Here is a 27,747-nt window from a genome sequence, read left to right on the forward strand (position 1 = left end):
AAAACCTAATCTTCTCTTTTCTTAATTTTCTGTTTCGTTACGAATGTTAGCTATAAAAAATTGCATTTTTGTATGGTTAATTTTCGTTACGAAATCAGTTTCGTAACGAATGTGTACAAGAAAAAATTAGACAAAGGTACAAAAAAAATTGCAAATGACCCAAAAACACGTTAGATGAAACTATACGATGCGTGAATGACAGGCATAAACCTTAAATAGATATTAGAATCCAAAAAATCTATCGACGTGATTTGTAAGTAAAGTATAAAAGTAGGTATCTAGATGATCCTTCAGATTTTCTTTAATAATTAGTGGATATTAACTATATCTATACTGTCGCCCTAATCATGTGCTAGCCCAACTGAAGGTGGGTAAAACCTACTTACTAGTTACAAGTTACTATGGAATTTGACAATAACACCGACGCGTTCGTACTAGCAGTGCAGCTGCGGTCAGAAATGGAATGTTACCCTTAATTACAATGTTAGGGTTAGCAGTAACTATACCTTCTTTTGTGGTACCTATACCTGTCCTAAACAGTATCTGAAAAAAACGTATAATTTCAACGATTTACAAGATCGAAGTGATCCCATAAGTGCTCCGTGAACAAAGTTTTGTACGGAGCACTAAAACTGAAAGCGATTCAGGAAAAATCAATAAGGCATTCAGGAAAACTAGTATATTTAGAGCGACATCCATGACTGATTTAAAAGTATGATATTAATTTGTTATAGTTTCAGTGCATATCGTTCGCATCATACTTATAAATTATAAAATAATACCAAATAAATCTCAAATGAAGATCATATTCTTTTAAACCTAAATGTGGTTATCAAGGACACCACTTCAAAACATCCACCACAGGGCACAGGTACTATGTTTTATTTAAGAATGAATTGGTTAACCACATCCATTATTTATGAGAAATGTTGCTTATGGATTTTACAAGCCTACCGTGCCTTCATCAATATTAATAGGACTGAGATTCTTCAGAACGGCCGTGGCTTGTCATCGCAAAATCATGTCACGCCATCGATGTATGTCTCAGACAAATGGACAAATCTCACAAATCTGTCAAGCGCACAGTGGCCCCCTGTGATTTCGATTTTTTTTTATTTCGAGCTTTCGATTTCGTGATTTTCCCTGCAAGATGGAGAGATGGATGGATGTGGAGATCCACTACTACGTATTTAAATTCTACTAATAGAATTGATAACGAGTGGTCAATACCACTAGATTCCCAATATCTATTGCTCGTATTTCAAAATTATCATTTCGCCGTTTTCCACAGAATTTCGAGTGACGAAATCGAGCGGTCGAAATTCAAAAATCGGCCCCCAGATATTACAATTGCGCACATTGTAAAAGAACTGTATGTTTATATAAAATAAGTACTTTGGATTGTTTGCCTTAAACGTAAACAATCAATTGAATTATTATGGCGCACACCACAAGCAGAGGTTAATGCTAATACCTGCTCAGCCTGCAGCTGCATACCTAATATTCTCTACGCATACTGCGCGCATCACTCACCAGTACCGAGCCAAAAGCCCGAGCTGTTAAAATAACACTAAATAAAGTGATACAAGTTCACTCACACATGCACTTGTTAGCATTATTTTTAGGGTTCCATATGAAAAGGTAAAAAAGGAACCCCGACGACGGGCATTACGGCATCGCTCATTTTACACGAAAGTGGTGCTATTAGTTTATAAACAACAAAATAAACTACCTAACTACGCATATTTAAAAGTGAACCCTAATTATGTACTTTGTGTCTCGTTAAGCAGTCGTAACAACTGGAGTGGTTAGTATTCATTACCGAATGTCCACCACGTTGGACAATGGGTCATTAGATGGTTCTTATCGATGCTAAACGCTGCATAATAGGTATGACATTATGAATGCATATGCGTTATAATAAGATACTTGAGTATTTAATCAATTGATATCTTTAGCGAAGCAAGTTATCATCTAAAAGCATCCAGTGAAAAATAATACGAACATGGCATTTTTGTTTTGTTATACGCTGATAACGTAAAACAATACGTTGATTAAGGTCAAGAAGAATTTTTCAACACATGAAGAGGACGAAAAATGAGCAAAAGTATGCAATGCCATGTTTGTAAAACTAAGTAGGTACTTATACCTACGTAATTTGGTAAACTATCATACTTAACACAATCAAATGTAATCTTAACAACTTATAAGTTGAAAGTTCACATTTAAACAAAAAAAAAATACATGCACTAGAGGGCTATGGTCCAGCCGTATATATGTACAAGAATAACGTCCAAAGTTTGCCAGTGAACTTTGAATCTATAATGTAGAAATGGAAATATATGTAGTTGATTTTGTTTTGTTTTAAAATTGAACGAAACAAAACAAATACTTTTCTGGCAGTTGTTCGTTTTTATAGGAGGTTTGCTCCTAATTTATACAATATTAAAAAAAAAACTAAAAAATACAAACGTAGGGGTATGGGTATGCTATCGTGAATATACATCAAATTATGTAAAAAAAATTACATAATGTCAAAATCCAGAGAGGAAAATGAAGACTACGTTTGTTGAGGAATATGAGGAGAAACGGCCATCCTCTTTCCTTTTAATTCCATAGTGGAAAATCGAAAAAAGATACTGATTTGACTAGTAGTCAAATACCCTATTTTTTTACTCTTAGGGCCGGTTGCACCAACCATAGTTGCCGGACTGATCAACGTCCCTCACCGGTGCACTATGACACTTCCCGTACAATAAAATATAACACTAACGGTGACAGATAGGCTACCCTGATGTCTTAAGGGGCCCACTGATTAACAGTCCGCCGGACGGTATCGGCCTGTCAGTTAGAACAAAATTTTGACAGTTCCGAACAACTGACAGGCCGATACCGGCCGGCGGACTGTTAATCAGTGGGCCCCTTTACCGGTACTGTTACGAGTAGCTGAGCTATGAATCAGAGTACAAAGTAGATACTTATTTATTATATTTTCTTAGTAAACATTTTACCGTGGAAAACATTATTAACATACTAATGATTTAATAATAAAACAATTGGCATTAATGTTTTTTTATATTGGTGATGACACTGATGACATAATTATCCTCATTAAAAATAATTGCTTGGTTTTATGTTAATAACTATTGCCAATCACCGTGTTATTATAAAAGGGCAGTAGATTCAAAAAACATGTAGTTGGTGGTGGCAATAACTTTTTAAGAACTTTCCACCTTATTTAAACACACTTAAAATTAAAACGTATTATAATGTCTCAGAATTTTGTCGAACGATTTACCCCCTTATTCATAAACGTTTACTAAAGTTGACAAGCCGATAATAATCGTTTGTCCCTTTCCATCATACCAATACGTCTGAAAGGGACAAACGATTATTATCGGCTTGTCAACTTTAGTAAACGTTTATGAATAAGGGGGTTACAGGATAATGACTTATATTAGGATTTTCAATTATCTTTCAATTGGACTTTTTAACTGTTCTTTAAGTACCTACCCATATTTTACCTACGTACCATGTCTAAAAACAAAGTGAGGTAAATAACACTCTGACGCAGGTTATGGGCCATCGTATGATTTTTACCATCGATATCATGAGACTTTCACCAAAAACAATCGGTGTTATATTTACACCTATACTTGGTCAAGCAGATCTTGTCAGTAAACACTAGAGGCGGCAAATTTGAAAAATGTAGGCGCGAAGGGATATCGTCTCATAGAACATTTGAATTTCGCGCCTTTTTCTACTGACAAGATTTGCTTGACCATCTATATTAGACAGGACTCTTAAAAGTATGTTATTGGTTATTGTTAACAAGTAGGTTAGTGTCAAGTATATTTTTCATTTCTAAATAAATTAGCGGAAAGCATAATTTATAAAGCTTTCTATAGGTAAAGATTTTTGTTTTGATCTTATTAAGTGCCTTCGAATTTAACTGAAATTAATAAATAATTCAGTTAGAATTGAATGTATTTAAGTTACGCCAGCAAGGTATTAAGTTCGTATAAATTGCATCTACATCTACAGCACATGGGATTCAATTTCCAGGATTTAAATTGCGTCTAGACGTTATCAACTAACTAATGCATTCATCTAGGTTAGGTATTAAAGTGGCGAGGCGATAGTATGGAGGGCGGGCGGCTGTAGTGAACAGCTGAGCTCAGTCTTCACCCACCCGCAGGCTGAAACGCGCGTGCCCTGGCCCCGAGCCGCAAGACGAAAAACAAAAACGTTGTCGTTGAAAAAAGGGCGCCAAATTTTCTATCGGCTCTGTGGCGTAAATCGTAAGTATAAGGTACGTTGTTCACGCGAGTTATGCTATCGTGTTCACGTTTAGTTTGTGCATTTCGCTGAAGATTTATGAAACAGTGACACGGTTCCGGCTTGATATGTAACGTGATCTTGACCTTGTCTACCTGAAACATAAACAAAAGACAGCAGTATTTTTATGCGATTCTGAATGAAAGTGTTGATAAAACAGTCTTGATAAACATCATACCTATTGTAATCTACATATCTAACGATCTGCTTAGACTAGGTACTTAGCAAATATGAATTAAAATTTGTCATCGCCGTCGCGTGGCAATTTACTTCTGAGTGCGAGTTTGAAATAATTAAATTATCATATTCATAACATTGCGCCGTACGCTGAGTGGCACATGAATATAATCTGTGTGTTACTTACTTTAGGGCTAAGTCCTATGTCCTATGCCGGCTATTATACGAAATTGAATGAATTTACTTTAAATTAAACATGAAGACATGAATTTAATAGGAGAGTCGGTTATATTTATATCGTACTAGTTTTTCTTCGGGTATCGTAAAATGAGGTGAGTAGGGATTGCGAGGAGAGTCGGGTTATGAATGCGGAGAGAAGACACGACAGGGGGGTGAGATGGTTTTTAAAGGCTACTGCTACCTAAATAATTTATTTATCTTATTTATTTATTTAATACAATTATGTTTACACGGCATTACAGTAAAAATACCAATACTAAAATACCAATAATGTATTCCTATTACAAATGGAGCTATAGTAATATTAATAATTTAAAAAAATCGATTCAACAACGTTTCAAAATCACCTTTTGTATGAAACCCCATCTCACCCCAACTACGAGGGACTACGGGGTGAGGAGGGATTTTGTGTTTATCGTTAAAGTTATGAAATTGAACTACCTAAAATCATAAAAAAAACTAAAATACATACGGCCGGAACATTTATTAATAAAATTAAGTTTGCATAAAATGTAAAAATAAAATGTTATCGAGGTTTGAATGTCACTTTTGTCCCTACTCACCCCATTTTACGGTGCATATTTTTCTCACTTCCGTTCGTTTTATAGCGTTATACCAGTTCTGTTCAGATTATTGAGAGTAATACCACTGGAGCATTGTTTGGTGCCTCACGTGTAGGTATATAAACTAGATGGTTTAATCGGAAATCTAGTCGAGGTACGATTTAACCGTTGGTACTATATAGCCGAATCTCCTATATTGTATATCCTCTAACTAGCGATCCACCATACAAGAAAAATGTGAATCTATATAACATACATATTTGTAGCAAATGAAAACAATCTAGAACAGGTGGGCATGGTTAGGACGCTTATGAGTGCGTAGATCTGATAATATTATAATCCTCTAAAAGGTTGCTATGAGGTGAAGTTCGATTTTAACATATCAGTCCAATTATAAAAATCGTGTAAAATCAATCCCTGGCTTCCGGAAATGTTTTAAAATGCTTTTAATATACATTAGAAAGATGAAAATAAAGAATACTTATGAATGATAATAAAAAAAAATTGTGCAGTATCCCAACTTGTGAAGCTTATAAGTCAAACACAGTTAGTTTTAGGACAAAAATGTATATAACCTTTTTTGTAGAAAATTATGTCTACTTTAGTTTGTACATACAACACATTTCGATATTAATGACAGATTCCAAGAAATATGAAAAAGTTCACTTTTGCCCCCCTCACCCCAACCACACCCCCCGCCGACCGAAGTTGGAATGTGTATTATCAACGTATAAGTACGATAATTTACTCAAGTCTAAAAAAAATACTCTTATGACGGCCTTTTTTTAATATTTATCAAAAGTGTACTAAAAATTCCTTAGTTACAACTGCAACTGCAACTAAACCATTACATTTTAAATGACACATAATAATTACAGCCATTAACTCGGTTTATATCTCCACTTTAACACAAATCGACATGTGCAACAAGAAATGAATCTACCCGTCCATTTGGGTAGATACGGGTAAATACCGGGTAGATGGGTATTTACCGGGTATTTACCTGGGTGGGTAAATTGGGTAAATACCCGCGACCCATCTCTAGCTGTAGCACTGTCAATTTTCATGACAAAATGATGTGACTGATTTCCATACTAAAAGTAAAAATGTACAACTCTGTCTATCAAATTGCGTTTTTATATCGAAAAATTTTCGCGCTCGCTTCGCTCGCGTTTTCAATTACTTTCTAAGATATGGCGACTGCAGCAGCATTACTCTGTTGCAACGTTACTGCTGCAGCACTGTCAATTTTCGTGATAAAATGATGTGACTGATTTCCATATTAAAAGTAAAAATGTACAACTGTCAATCAAATTGCGTTTTTATATCGAAAATATTTCGCGCTCGCTTCGCTCGCATTTTCAATCACTTTCTAAGATATGGCGACTGCAGCAGCATTACTCTGTTGCAACGTTGCTGCTGCAGCACTGTCAATTTTCGTGATAAAATGATGTGACTGATTTCCATACTAAAAGTAAAAATGTACCACTGTCTATCAAATTGCCTATTTATATCGAAAAAATTTCGCGCACGCTTCGCTCGCGTTTTCTATTACATTCTAAGATATGATAAAGGTGGCATTCGGGTGGCGACTGCAGCAGCATTAGGTACTCTGTTGCAACGTTACTGCTGCGGCACTGTCAATTGTCGTGATAAAATGATGTGATTAATTTCCATTCTCAGCTGTAATGCGGCAATGATCGTCACTCAATTAACCAAAAAAATTCAATGTAATCTTGATGACCCTAGGGAGAGGGGGCACCATGGTCTAGAAATGCTTAGGGCATCAAAATATCTTAATCCGGCACTGGTCGTTTGCGGAGTCAAACGATTTGTGACTCGCATTTTATACGCATTACCATGCATTCCCGAAAAAAATCGAATCATTCCCGAAAGTCTCGCAACGCATTGAGGTTACAAGGGGCACGTGGTCTTCCTCAGTAGTCTGAAAAAGACCACGGTGAGTGGCGGTCTAGCCAGGCAGGCCGCTTCGCTTTCGCTCGCGCGCGTATAACGGCTTAGGTACTGTATCGTCCGATATACACCTACTACTCTGTCGTTTAAGTCACGTGTAAAATTTGAATAAGGGCGAAAAAACTATTGACTTTGGAGTGTAGTTTTATTTAGTGGTACCTAATTGTAAAATATTTTATCTGGACTACAGTCCTCTAGCATATACATCTGTCAACTTTACTTCAAGTTCCGCCTCCAGGGGAGAGGGAGAGAAATTAGGATTAGAAATTAGCCGCTTACTGACACAGACCGAATTCCACGCGGGCGGAGCCGCGGGCACAGCTAGTACTTAATATGTGTTTGTCTCTGTTTAATTTATAGTTACTTACTTAGTTGTAAGTGTTTCAGCAGTTTTCGTATTTTGGGGAACTTTTCGACTCAAATGAATAATTAATATGCGTTGTCTGTCGCATTTAGCAGAACAATAAACAGGACATAATGTAAATTGCCACTGCATTTATTGTTGCTCGGGGTTGCCACCAGATACCGTTTTTCGGGCGGCAGTCATATATAGTTTGTCAAAGGACTGTCTCATTTCAAACATAGACAGAGAGAATCATACTATCTTTGTCTTAGTGTAAACGCCTAAACGGCCAAGCCTCATATTTTGACTAAGGTGTAGAGTACTGTAGAGTTTGTGAAGTTAGGGCTTGTAGAGTTAGAAGCTTGGCTCTACAAGAGATCTGATAACTTTTTGACAGTGCGAGCCAAGGTTTCGTCTTGGCAACATTTTAAATGAAAATGTTTTTGGTGGTTTGGTTTGGTTTGGTTTTTGGGTGGGTACTTACTGCTTTTCATTTTTCAGTTATATCTAAAACTTAAAAGGACTCTGTTATCTGTTAGTCTTTTATGCGTTTTCAAAAAAAAATGTACATTTTATTCATGTCTTCAAAATATTGACTTCTTCGGCTCATTTTACTCAGAATCATTTGTGTGTGTGTAGAATCATATGTGTACAATACGCCTCATACATGAAAAAATGTGTCCCAAAATTTCCTTTCCAGATCGTCACATTTTTGTATGAAATTTGTTTTTATTTGTGAACTCAAATTACAGTTTTCACTCCAAATGGGCACATATCCCTCGTAGCACGTGCAAACCAGTCTAAAATAGTAACACTTAAAACGCCGAATATAACTGTAGATAATTATCATAAACGTTTACTCTGGTAGGTTTGACAAACTTCGTTGGAAATAGGCCAAGCCGTAAATTTATAAATCTGGACGGTTTTAGCGACATTTTATAGAGTATTTATAGTTTTATTGTTCGTTTTAAGTTTCGTATACGATTTGTAGCCGCTAGCTTGTAAAATACCTACGTATGGATTCTAAATGGACTATATATGGACGTACCACAAATTGTATCATGTCCATTTAAATTAAATAAGTAACACTAGACACGACTACACTCCAGTGCAAAGAAATCGAACCACCATATTTTTCAATTTCTGTAAAAACTGTAAGCGTGACCGCGATATATGTAATACCACATAATAGATAAGCTTTTCCTCTATAAATTCATGTGATTTTGAAAAATTAGCCCAATATATTTTCGGTTTTTCAGGGCTTAAAACATTACCGCCCTTATATGGTACTGCAGCCAACTTTCCAAAAGAAAACTGTGATTCTAAGGAAATTGGGGAAAACAACATTTTTTAAGCGATTTAATTTCATTTGATTTTAATATGACAATAGGTAGGATTTTATAATATATACCGTAAAATGGGGAGATTTGGGTGAAATTTGACTTTCAAACCTCGATAAAATTTTATTATTAAGTACATGTGAAAACTGAATGGTGTATATAATAAGTGGTTCGGACGTTTGTATTTTATTTTGGGTAGTTCGATTTCATAACTTTGACGATAACCCACCTCACCCCTTAGTGCCTCGTATTTGGGGTGAGAGGGTTTTTCATACAAAGGTGATTTTGGAAGACTGTTGGATCGATTTTTTTTTATTATGAATATTACTATAGCTCCATTTTAAATTGGAATACATTATTTTTGTAGCAGTAGCCTTAAAAACCCACCTCACCCCCCTCTCAATCCTTCTCTCCCCATTCATAACCCATAGCTCCCCGCGAAACCTACTCACCCCGTGTTACGGTATTAATATTTTACACTTAGTACCTATTTTCCTCGCATTGGTGTCGTAAAAAAAAATGTTATGTATTCGGTAGCAAAGTTAGTTTAACCCTTAAATTCTTGCAACACTCAAAATTCTACTTTTCAAACCACTTACTACACTCGTGGTTTTGTTTTGGAATCTTTCGCTTGCTCGGGTATCAATATTAGCTCGAGGAGTTAAACAACTACTTTTCCCCCTTATAAAACAATGGTTATTTGCTATGCAATTACATACTTATAATAATTTGCTGACATTTAATGTTTTTAAACAGATGGATGTTGGTTTTGCAATTATTGTTTCCCTGTCCGCTGTGTTATTCTTGTTTATTAATAACAAATGACATAAAGTCTAAAGATACATGATAAAAGTAGAAAACAAAGTTTTGTTATAAACGGATATGTACGGTTGAAAATGTAACTTCACTGCGCTGCACTCAATTAACAAACTAGGTATATTTCAAAATTAACTGTAGATAAGCAAAATAAGCAAGACCACTATGTTATGTTCAATAAGGTAGGTACCTATACACTCGTAGGTGTAGTAGTTCCTAGTAGGTTTAACAAGCAGTTGTATGAACTAAGTGATTACAACCCCTCTTTTTAACAAATACAAGTAAATCTTATACATACCTACCATTAAGACATTAATAAAATAATACCCAATAAAAATTGAGTAGGCAGGTATTATATGCCACATATAATATAGCACTACAATAAACGCATATGAATGATAACAGGCGATGACATAACTCGCAACGATAACGTCAGCTATAGATAGAGCACAAAGGATAATTCCTCTCACCAGTTCAAAAGGTTACTTGATACCGTTTAAGAGTTATAGTTATAGCTCATTCAATAATATAATACACTGTGTGCCTGAAATAGGTGACATTTTTCCTATTGTGTCATATGTGGAGAAGAAAATTGTTGCTTTAAAAATAGTTCGCAAGCCAAAGCTACCTACTTGTTAAATATTTCAAAAGCAACAATTAGCGTAAACTAAGTAATAGTGAGCAGAGTACGTTTCCTGTTTTAATGTTTTTTCCCTATTAGCAACAACTAAACTATTACTCGTAATGTAGCTATGCTCGTATCGCGTTTGAATTTACCTACTTCCCATGCGAATATGATAACCAATAAATGCTCTATAAAGTATTAACTAAAGAATAGTCATTTGTACAACAAGAGATCAAAGTTTGATATTTCTTCGAGTGCTTATTTTGAGTCCCGTGCAAGCGAAAGATTAGAATCTTTAGATTCACGAGCTTACGCTCACGCGAGTGAATCTAATTTAGAATCTTGAGCGTAGTAAGGTATTCAAAAGCGCACGAGATGTAAATAACTTTGATCTCGTGTAGTACACAAAATTTTTCACCCTAAGCAGTGAGAACATACCTAGAGGGACAGAGATAATAGAACCCAAATATATCCAACTTGTATTAGACCCCGCATGTTGAAATGACATTTAACTATAAATGACTCAGTGAGCAAAATCGCATTTTGCTCACTGTTTTTAAGAAGCAAAGTACCCTTGTTCGAGCTGCTGAGGTGAAAAAGTAATTTCATAATAAAATACTAATATGAAGTCTGTTTTTTTCTTTCGTTATAATTACATCCGTCGTCGTCATAGCACATAACATGCGCCACAATGGAAATGACTAAATTAGTATGAAACTACATATTACATTTAAACTGGAACGGGGCCCATTTAGCTGTGTTGATATCAATTTACTTGCCTCGTGTCCTTCGTGGGTACTGAGGGACATAATTATTTAAATTGTCCATACGTAGCGTAGCTAAAACTAGAAATTATAGGTACGAAGTAAATTGATAGAAAGGTGGATTCCATGTGGATTGCTTAGATCAATACATTGTGTGAAGTACACTCGGGAACAATTTAGGTCATTCTGTATGGATATTTTCATGAATGAACCGGTGTCATTGCATTTATGCAGATTAAAACACATGTTTTGTAACGTATAAAATTACTACCTATTCTTTATTTAATTAACAATACAGTATTGTCTTTGAATATTTTTTACATACTAACTTACAGTAAGTAGTCATATAGTACAGTACAATATATTGTATTAGGAACATACACTAAAAAATACAAACATCACTAAAATAAGTATAAGATGATGAATATACAGTTTTAACGACATTTAATATGGTAAGACTTCTGTATAAATATTTATAATTGAGCTAATTAAATCATAGCAAATAAAATAATTAAATATAATTTATTTTGAAACAAGTAATATAGTATAATAAATAATAATACAGGCACATTATGTAAAGAAATAAAAACATTATTTCAACATTAAAATGAAAAATATCGTGTTTGTTTAAAACTATCAAAAAATGCAAATCATTCCGATATCAACATCATCATTTTGTCGGGTCACCAGATTGGCTATAAATACATGGCAACGGGCTAAATAAACAGCTAAGTAGGTACTTCTATTTTAGGTTATCTCAATTATTTATTCAACAAGTACCAATTCAGCATCATTGTTATTAATTATACATGATACATACTTACAAGCAATATTGTGTGCCTTTTTATCTATCCGAAATCAAGTATGTACCTGAGGCATTGTACCAAGGATGCTGGCGGCATTTCCTCGCTGTATCGCAATAGCATCCTTGGTACAATGCCTCAGGGGCCTATTTTAGATTTAAGCTAGTTATTAATTTCGATTAGTAGTACCACTGTATATATATTGTATGTAAATAAATGATTTTTAGTAAAAAAAAAAAGTATGTACTTACCTACATAAATATATTTACGAGTAGGTACTAATTATTGAATTAAAAACAAACATACTAAAGCTTCATTTAGGTTAGGGGTTATCTGAATGTCTTACTTAGCAAGGTCAGCGCTACCTGGGCTATTTGCAGGTTGACCCCAAGGGCGGAGCCTTCGCACCACGTCTTGTGGCAAATTATACCATTTGAGTGTAAAAAGCTCTCGATAGTTCTTTGAATTCAATTAACAAAACTGAATCTTAATACTTAACTAACTACGAAACCCTACACTGAGCATGGCCCGACATGCTCTTGGCCGATTATTAAAAAGAAGAACTAGAAGAAGACCGTTTACTACAGTATAGTAGGTATTGTAAATGAATCAACACAGCAGAATTCAGAACCTATATCACATATAGGTATACCAATTGATTTGCAGCGGTATATCTCGAACGAACCAATCTACATGTACAACCTCTTATCGATTTCCAGCAAATTGCATTTACTAAAGTACGAATGAACGATATCGGACTGCAATCGACTTAATTTACTTAGGGCATTGGTGCACCAGCTTATAGGTACTTTGAATCAATATCAGCATGTTACAAAGTAAAGTATGACTCACGTTAGACCGGGCCGTGTCCGTGGCACGGAGCTTCCGGCGCATCGTTTTCTATGGAAATAAGCATCACGTGATCGCCTGTCTGTTATAGAAAAGTAAGCGACGAAAGCTCCGGCCCCGACACGGCCCGGTCTAACGTGAATCATCTTTAAGAACGCAGGATACCTACATAAAGTCCATGCAGTGTACAGTTAGCATCAAATAGAAAATGAATGCTAAAGTGGCCACAATATAATACATAGGTATGGTACACACCTTGGTTACCATAAAAATAAGGATGAGTCCCAATATATGGCCGTCACTATTTTCTCTATGCTGACTGTACCGCATTTTTCAAGTCTTTTTTAAGTTTCCAAAAGATCTAATGTCTATTTTGATTGCAATCAAATATCCAACAGCAACAGTGAGTCTATAGTGAGTCTCTAAAATCTTTTTGACATTCCCAATACTGCCCTGCTAAGCCAATATGCGCTATCTCAAAAGAAAATTAAATTAAATTAAAAAATAACTGAGAATTCAATTTTCAAAATCATTTGTTTTTGAGATAGCGCTATTCGGCTTAGGCCCACTTGCACCATCCCACTCCGGTTAGTGAATGGTGCAAGTGGCCCTTAGGAGGGCAGAATACTTAAGTCTCCAGATGGCAGTGCAGTGACGGAAACATAAAACTCACAATTAATTGACCGATGATCGACCAATTGCGTTAAACGAGCGGTCCAACCGCGCATAATGCAATTATTGGTGTTGAGGCGTGAGCGCGAGGTCGCCGCAAACTCCAATTTAATTAGTGACCCGTGCTCCGTGCCTCACTGCCAACCAAGGCGGCAAACATACGGAACCGCCTCTGCGCGGAGGCCCGGCAATTCAAATTCTGAATATCTAAATCCGGAATTCCGTAACCGTAGAGATTTTTCCATAAAAAAAAGACGATATCAGAATTTATTAAGTGACCATACAGATTCAGCCTCTGAATTTCTAAAAAATATCAGAGGCCGATTTTTTAATTTCGATCGTTCGATTTCGTCACTCGAAAATCGGTGGAAAACGGCGAAATGCTAATTTTTAAAATACGAGCGATAGAAATTGGGAATCTAGTGGTATTGACCACTCGTTTTCAATTCTATTAGTAGAATTTAAATGCCTAGTAGTGGAGATATTGTTGAACGAAATACACGATATCAAGCGGTCGAATTTCAAAAATCGGCCCCCAGCTCGTGTGTGATGTGCTATTGCATAATAAGATGCTCTTAGCAAAGGATGCGGATCTGCTTGGCGCTCCGGTGAGCGCGTGTGATAATCCATAAGGCGTAGGTATTTTGAGTATCTAGCCTATCCATTTATTAATTGACATCAGTATCCCTAATAAAAATATCAGCACGTTTAACGTTTTTATTTTAACCCCCTTATTCATAAACGCGCTACAAACCTTAATTAGCTAATAATCGTTTGTCCTTATCTGTCATTTTGACTTATGTATTTGTAAGAAAGGGATAAAACATAATTTAACTAAATCAGGCCCGTAAAGTTTTATGAGAGCATTTAGTAACTGGAGACGTCATGGCTGTCATTTTCTGTACCTACGAAACAGTCCACCGATTTTTGCGGGGGAGGGGACGTCAAATGTATTGCTATATCTACATGATTTGTACGTAATGTACAAATAGCCATGTGCAAGTTTTTCGGCAGAAGGGTAAGCTCTTAAAGGCGACTCCAGTTATTAAATGCTCTTAGATAAGGGGGTAAGACTGTGCTGCCAAAGTGTTAATTTATTAAGTATATACGACATATGCGTCTTTTACATTTCAATATAAACCAAAGAAAATAAATATAAACACAGAATTAAAAATAAAGTCTTATGTCATATAAAGTAGGGTCAAGCCAGTTCAAGGTCTAAAATATCGATGTAACCAATTCGCCAGAAATATTTAGACGTTCCTAAATATTCTACCAATAATTATATGATTACTTATATGTATGCTTCTGTTTATTTTATCGATTTTTTCTCTTGAGCTAAAGATTTACAAAGTAAATCGTACTTGCTAAGAAATTAGGTCTCAAGTAAATATTGTCTCAGTTCGTTTGCTTCAAGCATGTGATGCCGAGTTACTGCTCAAATATTATCTCTGCGATAAGTTTCAGCGACGAATGCTGTTTACTGAGAAAGGTGTACATGAATGTGACCACACGTGCTTTTTTGTGATGATAATGCAATTAAGTGCTAAATAGGGTTACTTCTCAAACAGATATCCTAGAAGTGCAAGTTGGTCAATAAATTATTTGACAATTGTTCGAATCGAATAAAAACTATCAAATAATACCACATTGTAGAGAGCCAGGTTAAAAGAACTGGCGGCCTAGCCAAGGTGACGATCGCTTGCGCTTCGCCGTCGAATCGCTTTGTGTCTCTCTATCACTCTCCATATTAGTGTGACAGTGACAGTTGCGTTTCGCTACGTAGCGTTAGCGATTGGCATGTTGGCTACGGGGCCAGACACCATTAAACACAAAAAAAACTCCAGACACAATCACAAAATAGTTTATTTTAATATTTAGAGATTAGGACTTTTCTCTACCAATATTCAACCGTATAGTTAAATGTCAAAACAAATTAAGGGACAGCCCTACTATAGCGTATACCTAGTGATACATGTTTACACATAAATATATTTATGGATAGAATATAAAAGAAACATATGACTAATATTCTTCAGTGTCACTTCCATCTTTTGACAGGTCGTTGCGTAAGTAATAGGGGCGATTATTTTCTCATTTATAATGTTTTTCCGCCTAATAATAATTATTGTTTGCTTCCCTATATTATAGAGGCCTCGAATTTAATGAACGAAAATTATTTAGGATATTCCTGATAACCGATATTTTATTTGAATATAGTAATCATTTCAATTAAAAAAAAAAAACTTAAAACTACGAAAATATTTTTATATTATTCCTTGCTTTCATTATAATTTATTAAAGAGCCGAGCGTGCAAATTCGGATCCCACTTGCAGTATTAAACATGATATAATTATTTTCGCGGCGTACCTATATAAGTCCCTAAATACAATTACATTAGTAGTCACGCCTGTGACTAAAGAATAAACAATGGAACAAACGCCTGTATGTTTTACACTAACATTGCATTCACAGTGTCACTCAAATTGTTTTCCTATTTGTTTTTGTCCCGTGATACACATGATAAAACTGTTTTGAGAACACTATCACTTAGTTAAGTGTTGTATTTTCATACTTCAGTCTAAATTGGTGGACACTAAGAGAAGGCTGCAAGATGTTACTTTATGTGTATTTGTCGTCAATATTTTTTCTGTTAACGGCACTTGTTGTTTTAAAAAGACTGAAAAGCGGGCAAAAGGTTAAAACAAAGGTATATTATTGTTTCTCAGAGTAATATTTTTAATCTTTCATCTATCTACTAGTTTGTGATGTTACTCATCATTGTAAGTACCTATGTGTTATCCTTTATTTATCATGAAATGTAAATAACCCGTTTCCCATGCAAAATTATATCCCCATTTGTTAGTTTTCAGAATTATACACAAGTACAAAATTAAAAGTTACTTTCAAACCTACAGGTAATTAGCTATTTATTTTGCTCTGAAATATTTAATTGGTTTGTGTTATTAAATGTTAAGTAGAACCAGCAATTTCATCACCAAATTTTACTATTTGAATAATTAATGAGTACTTTGGGGCTATTCATGAATTACGTCATTTCAAATTAGGGGGGGGGGGGGGGTCTTAACATCGGATGACGGTAGCATGAAGTAGGAGGAAATGGGGTCATTTGAAGCATGATTTTTGGATGATTATAGGGGGGGGGGTCAAAAATCATCAAAAATCGATGACGTAATTTATGGACAGCCCCTTTCTTTGATGTTAATAGAGATAGGAAATGTATTTAAAATGCATTATTAATGTTTGTAGAGGTCTACGGCGTAGCACATCTAGGAACTAAGTACTAAGTAACTATTTTTTTTTTAATTTCTGAATTGACATTTAAGTATTTAATATGGATAAGGTATTAAGAATACATTTTTTACTGATTCTAATTTGTATAAGAATAATATAAGATGGTCCTACTATTGTTCAATTAATATTATCTATACTATATATATATATATTCTATGACTATGGTTACCTAATTTAATAACCTTAAATACTTAACAGTACCGTTCATAGATCCTTAGGTCCGATTTAATGAAGGAAAAGTTTACTAGAATCAATGTACCCATGATCTGAATATGAGCTGATCAATATTGTTGACCGAATTAAAAACAAAGGACTGTTTGTCCAGAGGTTGAATATTTTAAGTGTTATGTGACACCAGCCCCCCATTGTAATCTGTAAAGACACATTGGTAACTCGTGGCATTTAGGTAGCACTTAAAATATTAGTTTAATTAATTCCTTTTTTTAGTGGTTTCTTTTTCTCGATTCGTATAGGAAGAACATTGTCACATCACTAGTCTGTTAGAAACTGTCAAGTGCCACGAGTTACCGATGTGTGCTCATCACTAATCTTTTAATGTCTGTCGAATGTCTACACCGCCATCTACACTCTCGAAATTGAGTCAATAATTAAGGGAATCTGCTAAAAAAAACATGAAAGGTATTAATTGATGGTTGAAACTTCTAATTTTATTGGCATTTCAAACTGTTTCCTTTTTTTTATATAATTTTTATTCTAATCCCTATTTACTTTACCTCAAGAAACAGTACCTAGATTTTCAGCCTGAAGCCAAAAGTCACTTTTTCTTTACAGATTACAATGGGGGGCTGGTTGAGCTACCTGTGGTGGGGTGGTAACCCGGACGCAGTGAACGAAGTGTCAGGCCTGACGCGGCGCGAGGTGTACGCCGTGCAACGCTCGTGGGCCCCCGTCTCGGCAAACTCCGTTGCTAATGGGACGGAACTCCTCAAGAGGTAAACATCTAGAACCCCCAATAGGTACTTGTTGTTATTAAATAAGTGAGCACGAGCATTGCATCGTTGGTGCGTTAGGAATAGGTAAAAGTACCTACATATATCAAAGAGTAGGTTTCTGCTACTTGGCCAAATCAACACGCAAGCTAGTTCAAAAAAATATATCGGCTAAAAAAACGACTTAACTATGGATAGGTACAATAAAATTAATTAGCATTACTTAAGTAATATTATCAGAATGCTCACCAAAAACGTGAATTTTCCAGTATATTTTTAAAGAAGGTTATTGCCGGAAATGCACATTTTCGATAATGAATAGATATAGGAATGAATTTTCGACTCAAACTATAATACTAACTACCTATATATAACACTTTGTTTAATGCAAACGTCTCGATCGCTCTTCGTTGCGAATTAAATACAAATCAACGAAGAGACACGTCCGCATTCTTCGAGCAACACGGAAGGGAGGCGGCATTCGCACTATTTCCCCTCTGCCGAGGTACAAGATTAGCGCGTCTATCTAATCTAGCGCGGGTAATAAAACTAGTTGCACTTGGATTTTTTACTAGACCGAGTCCAGACGCGCGCGTGAACACTGCTGCACAAAAATGCCTGTTTGCTCGGTTTTTTGTTATAAAAAGAGGTCGGGGACTTCAAATTTACAAAAAGAAAGTGTTACATTTCACATGTAATATTTTTTTTTACATATGATACGTTTAATTACATTCAAACACAATTATTATATTTTAGTCTCATGTAATTGTTGGATTTATCGATTTTGCTCGCTCAGTACAAATTGCGGATCGGTCGAGCGACAAATCCGACTTCTCATCTCTCAGAATACAATGACATACTTCAACGAAAATGTGTTAGTGTGCGTGTTGTGACACTTGTCACTCGTCCGTACACAAAAAGAGATCGAGGTTTGCAAGATTTTGTCTTTGACGTGTGTTATTTTCTATGTATTTGTGTCGTCATTACAGATTGGATTTTGTATGTAAGTGTGTGAGAAGTGCGACTGTGTGCACCTTTCCCCCCGCGAAAAATGGCAGAAAGATTTGTACGGTGAGATATCGCTTGGGCCCCTCCCTTCCGATGTGTCGGAAGCCGGTGTTGCTCGAAGTCCGCATTGATGCAAGTGACAGATAGGGGACTGGCCTTAAAGGCAATAAGAATGGGGCATGGATGGGGCCAGTACAGCGGTATGACACCGCTACAACGCAATTGGTTGATGAGTTCGCATCACGCGCGCGATTGGTTGCAACTAGTTGCGTTAGACTGCACGATTCGCTCGAATTCGTGAGTGACACCGCTGAACTAGTACCATTTTTAGTGCTCGTAAGGCCCGTCCTTACGAAGTAATATTATAGATCTAAGAACGAAAGCAATAAATGTAAGTTATAAGGACAACAGGTACCACTTTTAGTACCTATCTATAGGTACATAAATATACAATTTTATATCTATGTATGTTGTTGTATGTACCTATGTTTATGCCATGTTCAAATGGTATTGATTTGATTATTCCAGACATTCCTAGTTTCTTGATAATCTTAATATGTTGTTGTATCAACTTTTCTTACAAAAAGGGCATAGGTTCAAATTATTAATAGCTGATGTAAAATTTTAAAGCGAACAAATGAGCCATCACCTGTCAAGCAATGAATTTGATCGAAACATGGTTTACTACGAGTTTTACTGCCCGAACCGCCGTCGGCGCCGGCGCGAGTGATCGTAAAACTGAGCACGAACCGTAAAATATGTATAGGTAATTAGGTAGGTACATATTGGTGTTATTGTTTTAGGTAGGATTAAAAAATAATTCATTTGGAATTATTCATGGATTCCGAATGCAGATGCTGCCTTAATAAAACTATTGTGTCACCTTACGAATTTAAAGTGTAGGTACACAAACCAAAACACAATCACAGAGCCCAAAACAGTCTCTTAATAATATGTGAATATATAAAGATATTAAAGATAGCTTTAAGCGACTGACTCTAGCATCAACTCATCATGATCGTCATTGGCAGCTGAACGACGTCCACTGCTGGACATAGGCCTCCGCCAGAGATTGCATTACAAAATAATTAAAAATATAATAAAATATTTTTTTTTTAAATACAAATATAAATATTTTTGCTGACCATATATTTCAAGAAGTAGTCATTTTGCGACAGAGTCATTTGATGATGTAATCCTAATACCAAAGAGAATAGATAGTATAGAGGGGCCCTCTCATAGTAAATTTTGTAGTCACAGTAAATTTACTGCCATCTATCGACACACGACTAAAACTCGAAATGAAAACGTATAAAATTATCAAAAAAATGTTTATATATGGATAAATGATTTTATTTTGAGTTTTAGTCGTGTGTCAATAGATGGCAGTAAATTTACAGTGACTACAAAATTTACAATGACAGGACCCCTCTATACTATCTATTCTTTTTGCTAATACTAAGGGGGTATTCAAGAGTGATCAAGGGGGAGGCCTATGTTCAGCAGTGGACGTCTTATGGCTGAGATGATGATGATGATGATGATTCAAGAGTAGTGGGTTTTCTTCAACGTTGGCTTTCTGCTGTGTGTACATTGTCCGACGTAGACAACTTCCACTGTAGGTTTTATGGCGTTATAGACAATTTGCTTTTCGGCCGTGTAGCCATTTTGCGTGGTGGGTGTGTGACGTTTAGCGTCGCATGTAGAGTTAGATAGTTAGGAAAGAAGTAAAAAGTTTAATTTAGAAAAGTTATTTAAGATTAATTAAAATTACAACAAGTTAGCTAGGGCCGTGAGTCCTTATAACTGAGCCGACACAGAATGAAATATTGAAACAAGTCCTTAATATGAGGCACTTTCCTGGGACTCTACGTCGCAGGCGGGGCAGTTGTAGAGGGCTCCGCTGAACAATGCATGCGTCGCAGTCGCAGGTCCAGAGTATTCTAAGAAGGCTCCGCACTGCGGTCCAGGATCCTCAGTTCGGAATGGAAACCTTCCGGAAAGTAGAGCTTGCGCATAGCGCAACCCGGGGTAGTGCAGGCTAGAGGGTTTTCAGAGTCAACCCCAGACTTGATCCCTAGTAATATTGGTCTTATTAGAATATGCACACAACGGTGACTGCGACATCCGGCCCACAAGGAAAGAAATATCAGGAAAGTTAACCTTTTAGCATTATTTTAGTGTTCACGGACGAAGCAGTCAGAAAAGAACAGATTAGTTAACAGTATGAAAGAATACAACGTAAAATTATTCCCATTAGAAACTTAAATTAAATATTCCCAACACTTACCCGATCCGGGGAAATGTACACAGCGTAATATCAATAAGGGCTGATTTAGACGGCGCGCGAACTCGCATGCGATTTTAGTTACATTGCGGACTGTGGATTACGTCCAATTCAACCGCCCAATCAAAACCCGCAATGGTATGAAACTCGCATGCGAGTTCTCGCATCGTCTAAATCGGGCTTAAGGCACGATCTAAATAGTATCAAGTTAGATAAATTATATTATTTTAGATATATTTAGTATCTTATTTGCATAAAATTGTCGTAGATGTTCATTAATTTTCTTCAAGTGACAGATTTCTGAAAACTATTTGAAAATGTGTTTTTAAATTTTTACAATCCGCCAACACAAAACGCTTAGCGCAAACGAGGTTTTATAGCAAACCGTTACAGGTGTTCAATCCAGGCGGCTTAGCACGGTCGCGTTTTTATCCCTTGTCACCATGCCTGTCACGTTCTAACAAGTATGTAAGTGCGAAAGGGACGCGCATAGTGATAGTCGATAAAAATGGAACCGTGCTGAGCCCGCTGGACCCGCTCTAGCCACCATATTTTGCCTCTATGTCAAGTGTATTAGCATCCAAGCAAGGCAGAACACGCTACTGCGGGGAACAGCTTAGTTAAAATCCATTAGTATTCAGTTTGTTCGCGCATCGTTAAGCCGGAGCTGCTAATTGCAGCTCTCGTAATTAATTTATTGTCAAATTTCATTGGTTATATGATTCAGTACAGCGAGCACCTAATTGGCGCCGACTACACTGGACTTAATTAATTGTGCCTACTGATAAGCTATTGGGCCAGCGGAATCAATAGCGAACGTTTTTAATCAAGTAACATTTTTTAGCATAATGTGTTTAATGACGTAAGGTGGGTTGGGGTAAGATTGAATGGTTTTTTTCATGAGGGGTAAAATGAAAAGCTGCCCGTATAACGAAGCATTACGAGCGACTTTTTATCTTACCCCTCATGAAAAAAACTTTCAATCTTACCCCAACGCACCTTACGGTTTTTGAAGTGAAAACTTCTTTAGCGGCGCTGTGCACTTTTTGTGATGGGGAAAAAATGTTAAACTCGGGACAGGTCTCGTGACCGTAAGGTTCGTAAGACGTAAGACGGACACGTGACCAGGGGGCCTACCGCGAACCACGTTCGACGTGTTGCCTCTCTGTCGCACTTGTAAATTCGTACTTAAGTGTGACAGGAAGGCAACACGTCGAACGTGGTTCGCGGTAGGCCCTCTGATCGAAAAACTGTTACAATATCATTGAGTTTTCACTTCTGCCGGCACTCCCGGAGTGCAACCCGTTTTTTCTTACTGTTGGAATCTAAGCAGGATAGTGATTGTTTTGTTGAATTGAAATTATAGTAATGGTACACTAATAATGTAGGTACATACATTATATACGTAGGTAGGTATATTATAATAATAGGAATCACATAATACTTTTCTTCGGTTACATAATGAACTTATTTTAAACTACAATTGTTGTACATCATATTTCACGGACACAAGGTGAAATTTTATGGCTATTTTCACCTTTGCCAATTGTAGGTGCTTAGGTATTCTTACTTTTCTGAAAATATAAAACAGCGCAACACTGTTTTTGTCGGCAAGCTTTTATTTTGGATAATAAAATAAAACTTAATGCAAAATCGCCTAAAATCGATATATTGAAATTTCTACTGGCGTAATTAAGGCGTCCTAATAGTAAAATGTTAATGGTAAATTAATACAGAATACGTCAAAATAATGGATATTTTCTATTTGGTCGCAATTTCTCACTTTACATGATAAATTATACATATATAAATATAGACCAATCCAAACTCCTCTTTCACAGATTATTCCGAGCATACCCAGAGACGAAAGACTTCTTCAAGATGCTCCGCAACCAGACCGAAGAAGACTTCTCGAGCAACATCCAGTTCAAAGCGCATGTCATCAACCTGATGAGCTCGCTCGACCAGGCTGTAGCCAACCTCAACCAGCCCGAGGTGGTCGCCGCCATGATGAGGAGGCTCGGGGAGTCGCATAAGAAACGGCAGATTAAAGAGATCCACTTTCACGTGAGTATCTATCGGTATATGTCAGAACATTAAAGAGGAATTTAGTGGTGTTGCTAAGTCGACTTTTTTTGCGTGTTTACAAAATTATTGTACGATTACGTAAAGTGCGTTGTATGTAAATACTAAATATATATTATATTGCTAGTCGAAAAGTATAATATCATGAAAATAACTACATCAGTTTTCCTTCACATTTGTCATTTCGATACCTACATTTCTTACTTTTCGGTAAAGGGGCCCACTGATTAACAGTCCGCCGGACGGTATCGGCCTGTCAGTTAGAACAAAATGTTGACAGTTCCGAACAACTGACAGGCCGATACCGTCCGGCGGACTGTTAATCAGTGGGCCCCTTAAGCGTTAACGGTGGACGATTGTCAACTGGCTACGCAGTTGTCGACGATATACTGTAACTATTAGATTAAACATACATCATATCTTTTCCAGGATCTAAAGGACGTAATAGTGAAGATGTTCATTGAAGTGCTGAAACTTGACGATGCCACACTCGGTGCATGGGGCAAGACCGTCGACTTCTGGTACAAGCACGTGTTCGAGACCCTCAACGCCGAGGCGAGATAGCATGAGCTAAGCGGCTGAATCAATTGCGCACTCAACGAATTGTGACTGCTTTTGGGTCATAAGGTGGTGGTACTGGTGCTCGACGCGGTCCCAGTACATGTCGTCTTGAAACTTAAGTCATTGTCAATAGAGGTGACAGCAGGGTGTCATCTATTGGGCATTAGCATGTCGAGCACCAGTACCACCACCTTACTCGTACTGAAACACAAAATGTCCCGTTCTCGAAAGTTAAGCACACAGGAGCCTATTTTGCGACGTTCGTGCATTACGCATGGTAAACCAAAAATTAAACGAAAATCAAATAGCGTTTACCTTTCGGCTGCTTCATTACACATATTACATTGTCCCCAAAAGCTTATTCTTTGTAATAAAACGCTACGAAGTGTTGTCGCTAAAAAACGAAAAAATACTAACTACTTCCTTACGATCGGCGTAGCGCTCTCGGTAGGCCGGACTGTTAATTCTTTAATTTAAAGAATAATTTAAGGAATTTATATCGTTCTCCCATGTCCTTAACTTTCGGGAAGTCTCGGGAACCTACTTCAGAAGTAGTGCACAAAGCGTTCATTTTATGTTGAGACATCCAATATCAATATAACCCATTTCATCTCACTCAGTAGGCTCATAAATTGAAAATGAGGTCTAAAAGACTATTCCTTGCTCTATAGCAAGGTTGAGATGAAATATACATAGGTACCTATACATTATACAGCTCTAGTAGGTATGCTTTGTAAGAACACTTTCAGCACACTTCGGTGGTTGGAATTTGTCGCGTTTTCATTTTTTTATAAAAGCCGTGTCTAAAGTGTCTGTCGGTGTTTAAATCAGTTCAACCTTTTCAATATGATTATGCAAACATGTGGTGTTCAAAACAAACACACCCTGGACATTTTAAATATTATCCGAATTGAAGTCTTTGGCCATTACGATCATTTATTATCCAGATATTTTAAGATTTTAACAAAAAAGATGTCTTTAATACTGGTACAAATTAAAATTTGAAAGATTTTTTTTAAATTACGAGTACGTACTCGTATCCAACATATTGATTTTCACGGCTTACTTTAATTTTAAATTATAAAGAGTCACTATATATATAAAATATATATTTTGTATTTTAAGTATAAAACAATGGAGGCTTTTTACACCTATATAGGGAGCTATTTGTAAATTTTATACAAATATTATAGTTACTTAGATTACTTAGATATCGAATATGAATAACCTTTTTTATTTGATATTTCGAATAATTACAGAAAATAATTGAAACCATTTCTGTAGCTACATATTACTCGCGCAATTGTGTAGATGCAAGTAGGTACTAATGTGGTCTAATTAGTTAACCATATGTACCTACACAATAGGAATTAGGTTTAGCTATGGATAAAATGGAGTACGTAATATAGAAATGGACGAGTTTGTTACAAACGATTAAATATCGTAATTTTCAAAAAATATTTCGCGGTTTCTCGTTTTGTACAATGCCAGGTAAGTACTTAAATACATAGACAGTAACGCTTATGGAAATGTTTAGCACTTTTGTCGTACGGTTACCATCAGTTTGTCACTGACATAAACGCCGTCGAGAACGTAATTTACTTTCTATACATCTCGCTCGCACTCGCATATTAGTGCAAACGGGATGTATAGAAAGTAAATTACGTTCTCGACGGCGTTTATGTCAGTGACAAACTGATGGTAACCGTGTTTTCATTCGATAGCGTGACGTGACGTACGTCAGCAGCAGAAGTTGCTAAGCGGGCGAGGTGTTCAAAATTACCTTGACGCGCTCTTATTCTCTTAACAATAAAGTAGCGTCAAGATCATTTTGAACACCTGGCCCGCTTAGCAACTATTGCTGCTGACTGTACGCGTTTGCGTTAAGTGTCATTTTGTAAGGGATTTTGAGTTTCTAAAACGTAAACTCTCGTCACGCTATCGAATGAAGTTTCCACTAGGGGTGTAGTGCCAACACACATATAGTGTTCGTAGTTGTTACGTATCTAAATATAGAATGGAGTCCAGACCACTCAACCTATTTGTTATCCGTGTGATGTTCTAATCATAATCATAATCATAATCATTTATTTGCACATAAAAAGGGTTTTACATAAATGTGTGTGCTAACGAGTAACGCATAAATGTAGAATTGTAGATCAACTATTTTATTGACCCGCATCAAATATATAACCATTCCTTGTAGGTACTATAGTTAGTTATAGGTACCTCTTATTATTATGACGTTAAATTGTAAATGTGTTTAATCCACTCGCATAGCTGATAAAGGTACCTAACTTACTTTTTTTTTAGCATTAGAAAAATGGTAAACAATCTTGCCATGTCTTTTTAATGAAAAACCCTTTACAAAAATAGGAATATTACTGATGAAACCAAAAGTATAGTAAATATAAATCCTTGCTATACAGGGCGTTTTTTGAACTAGCCATATTGTGCGAGGTGATTATATAGGCCATACTGGACAACTTTGTCTATGGGACCAACTCTGAAATCACACGTCGACGTTTTCTATGGGAAGGCCAAATTTGTTTTTTGGGATTTCGGGGTTGGTCCCATAGAAAAAGTTGTTCAGTATGGCCTATATATATAATCACCTCGCACAATATGGCTAGTTGTTCAAAAAACGCCCTGTATAGTTGTTACATATTTGCTGTAAATTATTTTTCAAAAATGTTTTTATTTAAAAAGACACGCCAAGATTGTTTACCCTTTTTCTAATGCTAAAAAAACGAGGTATAAACAAGAGTAGGTACCTACAATTGAGTCGCTTAACTTCAAACTCGGGTAAATCCATGTGTCAGATTAAGCTATTTTGGTATTAAGAAATGGTAATAGGGTAGATATTCGCTGAGAGGGTCGAATGGATTTACCCGGGTTTGAAGTTAAGCGACACAATTGTATCACTTTGAAGACCTTTATTTTACAATGTTATAACAATTTATTTAATTTTTTTGTAAATACTTGAATGGATTGTAAATATTTTATATATAAATTAAGACTAGCAGTTCACCAAATATGTAAATATATATTCAGTAATGTAATTGTAGTTTATTCAATAAATTTTATATGAAATAAAAATATCTACGTTTCCATTTGTAAATACATATTTTTAGCAATAATTAATTAATTATAGGTACCTCTTTATAATTTAATTCACTATTGTAGGTATATAAACATATAAGTTTTATACCTCAATTGAGTTATACTACAGCAATATAAAAATTAGGAGTCGCCGCTACCGGCCCATTTCTTGAACGGTATTAGACTAATATTATTAATAGTCTACGAACCGTCAAATCGTATGGGTTGATATGGCAACACATTAATTATATTAGACTAATATCGTTCGAGAAATAGGCGCCAGTTATACATATACAGCTAGGTATGGGGACATACAGTCAGCATCAATAGGTAGTAGAAAATGAAACAAATGAAATACATTTCCAACTAGAGATACATCTCTACAGTTCACGCCCAAACGTATATTTTACAGTCTAATAGGGAATATTAGGCAAAGCTCTGCGTAGATGGCACCTTTGTGGCACATACAGTAAACAAACCACATTGACACATGGCCTACCGCGAAACAAGAAAATCGAAATTCTGTTATCTAACCTCTCTATCACTCTTGCATATTCGAGCGAAGAGGCAAATAACCAAATTTCGATTTTCGCATTTACCGGTAGGCCCTTGTTAACAAACCGCCTTGATGCATCAATGTCATATTTTATTGTCTGTGAAAACTTGTCAAAAAACAGTTTAAGGCACAGTATGTATAAATAAAAAAAAAAAAAAAAAAAATTGTTTATTTCAGATTTTTTTTTTTTTACAATCCATATTTGTGTTAGTCTACTTATATCTAAACTTAAAAAACTACATGTTAGTAAATATGTGTGAATACATAATTAAAGAATGCTATGCCCTACCCGTCACAATACTGACCCAATATTTTAATATTGGACAGTCGAGGCGTCCAGCCACCATCCTCAGGATGTTGTTATTACTGTCTCTCACT

The 27,747-nt window shown here is 36.0% G+C and overlaps 1 protein-coding gene across 4 annotated transcripts; it reads left to right on the plus strand.

Moving 5' to 3' along the window:
• Positions 1–4,079: 4,079 nt before the first annotated feature.
• Positions 4,080–23,805, plus strand: LOC134791752 (globin-like). Of its 4 annotated transcripts, none has more exons than XM_063762899.1 (4): positions 4,080–4,312; positions 17,613–17,773; positions 22,907–23,132; positions 23,580–23,805. In XM_063762899.1, exons 2-4 carry the CDS (start codon positions 17,619–17,621, stop codon positions 23,712–23,714), a joined length of 516 nt encoding a protein of 171 aa, XP_063618969.1. In that variant the 5' UTR covers positions 4,080–4,312; positions 17,613–17,618; the 3' UTR covers positions 23,715–23,805. The 4 variants fall into 4 exon arrangements, with proteins under 4 accessions (XP_063618969.1, XP_063618968.1, XP_063618967.1 ...); XM_063762898.1 differs by having other exon boundaries at positions 4,084–4,301; positions 23,580–23,804; XM_063762897.1 differs by lacking the exon at positions 4,080–4,312 and adding an exon at positions 16,010–16,203.
• Positions 23,806–27,747: the final 3,942 nt, after the last annotated feature.

Source organism: Cydia splendana, chromosome 6, assembly GCF_910591565.1.
Source record: "Cydia splendana chromosome 6, ilCydSple1.2, whole genome shotgun sequence".
Taxonomy (NCBI): Eukaryota; Metazoa; Arthropoda; class Insecta; order Lepidoptera; family Tortricidae; genus Cydia; species Cydia splendana.